This window comes from Adiantum capillus-veneris, chromosome 15, assembly GCF_014529385.1.
Source record: "Adiantum capillus-veneris isolate H3 chromosome 15, ASM1452938v2, whole genome shotgun sequence".
In the NCBI taxonomy this organism is placed as follows: Eukaryota; Viridiplantae; Streptophyta; class Polypodiopsida; order Polypodiales; family Pteridaceae; genus Adiantum; species Adiantum capillus-veneris.
In genome coordinates, this window is record NC_140945.1 from 108,964,067 (window position 1) to 108,969,485 (window position 5,419).

The 5,419-nt window shown below is 39.6% G+C and overlaps 1 protein-coding gene across 2 annotated transcripts; it reads right to left on the reverse strand.

Annotated features, from left to right (window-relative positions):
• Window positions 1-996: 996 nt before the first annotated feature.
• SECE1 (secE/sec61-gamma protein transport protein) lies at window positions 997-1,873 on the reverse strand. Of its 2 annotated transcripts, XM_086482934.1 has the most exons (2): window positions 1,284-1,873; window positions 997-1,205 (listed from the first exon to the last, which is right to left on the reverse strand). In XM_086482934.1, exons 1-2 carry the CDS (start codon window positions 1,822-1,824, stop codon window positions 1,201-1,203), a joined length of 546 nt encoding a protein of 181 aa, XP_086339060.1. In that variant the 5' UTR covers window positions 1,825-1,873; the 3' UTR covers window positions 997-1,200. The 2 variants fall into 2 exon arrangements, with proteins under 2 accessions (XP_086339060.1, XP_086339058.1); XM_086482932.1 differs by having other exon boundaries at window positions 997-1,873.
• Window positions 1,874-5,419: the final 3,546 nt, after the last annotated feature.

Consider the following 5,419-nt stretch of genomic DNA (forward strand, 5'->3'; position numbering starts at 1 on the left):
GCCTCTTGTAAGGAGTGGTTTGAGCAACCAGTGGAGAGAAATTCTTTGGCCTAAGAAGCTAAACACATTCAGGTTATTGTACTGCTTTTCACATTGCTGACAACTTATGTACCAAAAATTGATGTCGACTATCACACTCATGCACTCATTTGCGAAACAAGTACTCTTAACTTCAAAACACCTCCAGCCACCAGGTTGCTCATGAATGTAGATACTGCATGCAGTTCAGTACTAGCCATATAAAGTTCCATGCAGTTCCGTCCTTTCCATATAAAGCTCCAACATAACTTCTTCACAGCTGAGCCATTTTTCTTCATAGACCAGGAGTAATGGGGCTAATTGCACCTCACCATTACAAAAGAAGGAGGGATAGGGCTGCTCTGACAATGCTCCGGCTCCTCCTTTTGGCAACACTACCTCAAAACCTCTTCACGAATATCTAAATCAAATGTTCCTATTTGTAAAGTCTATATTTGTGTAGTGAAGCTCTGAGCACAAAGGAGAGAGGGACAGGAGCAGAAAAAATGTAAAAGATAGGTGTTTGCCCAAAGAGAGGTCGGTACTCACGACAGAAAACATAGAATGTGAGGGGGTGGCGTATCGCTGTCATACCCTGGCTCCCCATACATAGGGCAGCCCCACCACACCACAACATATAATATCAGGAATGTCTAAGGCACAAATAGAGAGTCACCCCACATAAGAGGTGGTGCAGCCTCGAATACATGCGACGCCAATATCAAAGAAAATGATAGGCACACCAGATGACATTGCAAAACCTTGCCACTACTCAAATGACAACTTCGGAAACTCACTCTCTCAACACACGCCAAGATAAGATCATCATACGTTGTGTGCCCTTTAAGCATAAATACGAAGGGTGTACATGTTTAACATGCGAGAAACAAAAGGACCTGGTGAACTCCTAAGATTTAGACAGAAATTGCACTTACATATTCAATGCTGAACAGTGAGGAGGCTGCATTCATACACCAATTCAGCACAAAAGAAACGGGCTTCCAGGAGGGTTCACAGTACAAGCTTTTAGAGCTGTCCCTATAAAGCAAACTGTCTATACACTCAAACGGTTCTGTGGAGGCTGAGCTCCAATGCTTTTTGACATTCAAGGCAGCAATGCCTGTAAGCCCTTTTGAAGAAGAATACCATTGAGGCACATGCTATAATGCTCCAACGTTTTCATCAAGCTGGAGGAGGAGTGTTGAAAATTGCATCAGAGAACTGAGCAAGCAGAGCATTGACTGTAAGTAACACAAGTGACGAACCGATTATGATGCCCGTGACGACACCTGTGGTACCCAAGACCTTTTGAAGAGACGGCCACTCAATGAGCTGAATCTCCTCCAAGACCCCTCTCCAGAAATCTTCTGTCTTAGAAGGGCTCTCTTGACCGGAAACGAGCCTTTCTTGTCTTATCTGACTCAATGCCTTACCAACACTCTCTGCTTCCTCATATTCTGCAACATTGCCTTCTTCTTGCTCTTTGCCGGTAGGGGAAGAGGGAGGATCAGCATCTGCAGTGGTACTGCTTGTAGAATTTCCGTCTAACGCGCAACATACAGACTTGTCAGTCCTAATGGTGGGGTTAGCGAAAATTTCTCTCGAAGAAGGATCAAAGACTGTGTTCCTCTGGTTGCTGCATGATCGGATGCTCTCCGCTGCGCAGCTGCACGAAGTGTTCAATTTACTCGGTTTTGGCGACGCTTGCGACGATCTGAGAGATTGAGCTCTGCAAAGTAAGAACCTCCTACAGGTCGGAAATATGGAACGCCCCACAGACGCCCTCGTGCAGGAGGCCATCTCCATGGAGGCGTGAGAGAGAAAGAGAGGATAAAACTAAACTAAGAATTCAAACAAAGTGAAGAAGGCCTCCTGAGTTAAGGGAGGAATGAGATTTACTCAAAGTAAGTTTAAATGAGTGCCTGCAATCAATCAGATGAAATTTTTATTGTGTTTTAATATAAAATTATATTATTCATTATACATATATAATCATAATAGTTTATATATTTTAAAAAATTTATTTAAATAATTTAAAATAAAATAAAATAAAAATAAAAATATACATTATATTATTCATCATGCATACACAAGCTAAATTTACAATAGTTGACGACAAAAATCTCGTACTCTTTTTTCCACTTTAGTTTTCGCTCACAAGGGATGAAGGTAGCTCTATGAGATTTATTATGTACAATTTTGACGTCCAATGAGTTGTAGTGCAGTGTTAGTGTTGTTGAGTACGTAACTACTGGATTCAATTCAACCCCATGGCTCCACGTTTCGTGTTGAAAAGTGGACACTAGAACTTCTTTTTCGAGGGGGGGAAGACTTGCTAATTGATTTAATAAACATAGAGAATTTTATAAATCAATTTAATAATTTAATAAAATGAATCTCGGTAAAGTCTTTAAATAAAAGAACTCTTTACAAGTGAGTAAAAAAAATAAAATTTGAATCAATACTTCACATCATGTACATATTAAACTCCTATGCACACTCTTTAATCCTTTGTTCTTTAGTCTTTTTAAGCTTGTAAAAAAAAAAAAGCATCTTTGGGAAAAAGCATTTGAAAGGAAATGCTTTCTTTCTCTTCAATTTTTAAAGCGACACATGTCAAGCGAACAAATTTGAACGACCTTCACCCATATGGATACTAAAGCCTTTAGCAGGCCAAAAAGTGATAGTGGTGTGGCTCTTACCTCTTGTGCTTATGGCTCATTAGTATCTCTCCTCGAAGCTTTATACGATCTCGCATCACAAATGAGATTTTGCATTAAAAGATGTACGAGTGTGACTCTCGGCGCCTCCGATGGTGATGCTACCTACGACATCTACAATAAGTTCAATCCATTTCAATACTACAAAAGAAGCAACCATGCAAGCCTTACAATACGTTTTTAGTGTAATAGAACCTTTTCCCTCATGTTGTCTAAGCACATTTGTCCCACACAATAAGTGCTACACCTAGCGAGCAAGAAAAAACTCTACCAAAGCTAGGCTCTTCCTATCACAATCACTTAGCATAGAATACAATAAATTAGAAAAGTATATTGATTTTCTCCATTGTTTCACATTGGCATCCATCCAGATATAGGGTTTTGAGCATTTCTTTTAGCTACTGCAAAACATCCAATTATCCTACTGCCATGAAATTATAGACGAATAGAGCAATCAATAGCCAGCATGGTTTTCCACAGGGATAAGCATATGTACATACATGTAAGTGAATGGATCAAAATTCACAACCACACTCAAATGGATTTAAATAACAACCACACTTCTTGCCAATAACGTTGCATTTCTATATCCCCTCGCTACCAATCTCCTGATGATTGCATTGCACATGGAAGCGCTTGCATAATGCCACATATGTTTAAGATGCAATCACAGGAGAGCAATTCTGGAGAGAATCCCCCATGTTGAATCAAATGCCCAACCTAGAGCATACCCATTGTGCCCCCATACTTAGACATACATGTCAACCAAAAGTTAAAAGGGTGGATGCCAAGATCTAGAAGCACAATCAAGCAAGCTAGAGAATTGGAAATAATTATGCATCTAGACAATTTGAACAGTTAACTATAACCTCTATCTTTGTTACATGCAAGTGTAGTTAGGCCCTTTACTATAACTATCTTTAGTACATGCGAGCACGGTTATGGCATTGTACTATAAATTCTTTAAATTTTTACCATAAAATCAAGAGAGTTTTATCTTTGTTAAATGTAGGTTTAGTAATGGCTGCTCAATACAATTCTCTTTTTACATGGCCGTGTGATTATAGTCGTTTACTACAATTATCAACACCAAGAGCTTGCTTGAACAAAAGTTGTAAAAATATATATAATTGATAGCAAAAACATCCAAATTCTTTGAAGTTTGACGTAAAAATTTAGAGTTTTAAGTGTGCCCTTTTCTCTCAGGTGAAGCAGAAAGTTTCAAAAAGTTGAGTGTATCTCAAGACTCAATATAGTTTTTTGAACATGATCAATAAAAAGGGACATTTCAATCCAATAAGACGAATATTATGTTGTAAGGAAATAAATCTTGCTAATATTAGTACTACAATTTTAGAGAGAGAGAGAGAGAGAAAGAGCCTTCTCGTCGAACTACGGCTCCTTGTGTCCCTGTACGCATCATGTCCATTCCTATGACTGTTGTAATTTAGTGTGTCCACAAGCCTCCCCTCACATTGCTGGTACGCGTGCCTATATCTACACCTATGCTCAAAAAAAAAAAACCAAAAACTTGGGAAACCTACATATGGACAACTCTGAAGGGGATTTGGCTATAATTACTAAATTCCTTCAAATTTTGTAGGTTTAAAATTGAGAGGTAAATCTCATTGGGATAACATTAAACTTAGGTTTTTTTTTAGCTCCTGCATATACCCGCTTCACCAGTCGACGCTGGGTGCCCTTCTGCTCGTTGCTCATCCCTGCTATTGTGCTAGCTACCTCCGCTATATTTGTGCTAGCTACCTCTGCTATATTTGTGCTACCCTATGTTTGTCTGCATGACCCGCTTGGTTGCCCCATTGGCGTACACATTGTGCATAGATCTGACGTAGGCAACTCGACACTTATCAACTCCTCCAAGCAACAACACCCACCCCATGACCTCTCTTGCTCTAGAATTAATCCCTTTAAGTACCCTCTCTCTCTCTATCTATCTATCTATCTATCTATCTATCTATCTAGAGTCGTGGGCTATCTCTTGCCATTTCTTGGGATGCGGGAATCGGTTTAGTGATGGCAAAGGAGGAATCGAGTAGTATGCTCTTCCCACGACTCAAGGTGGTATAGAGCAATAAGCCCAGAACTCAAGGGCAATAGTGAGCAAGCCCATAGCTCAAGGGTTAGAGAGGAGCCAACTTGGCAGCCAATTAGCCGTGGCAACATGAGGAAAAGAATAATGGAGGTTGTGGTTGCATGGAAATGTAGCCATGTGTAGCCTCCCTTCAACCTTTTTAATATAAATAAGATGGAGGTGAAAATTTGCACATTACGGAGAGAGATGCATTTTATGCACTATGATGCTTGTGCCCATAAAAAAAGAAAAAACCATACATATGTATGGTGTGGAGTTGGCACCGTTCTCCACATTTATAATAATACCGTAGGGAACCTGCCCTTCCTTCGCCACTTTTATCCCCTCCAGTGTTGAAGGGGACTTATGCTTCGCCTCCAATGCTGAACGACTTTTTTTACTGTAAAAATACTGCAACATCATTCCACGTGGCTATGTCGTGGTGTATTGTCCATGTGTCCTTTTGTTGGACATAACAAAAATTCTTTAGTTCTTGTCACCTTCATCAATCTTTTCAATAAAAATGATGTAAATTCATTGCTTTAGTGTGTACATTATGTAATCTAAGTACTTTTGAGATCATATAGAG

Excerpts from the sequence above, each read along its gene's own strand:
- SECE1 (XM_086482932.1), bottom strand. The coding sequence starts at position 1,824 with ATGGAGATGGCCTCCTGCACGAGGGCGTCTGTGGGGCGTTCCATATTT.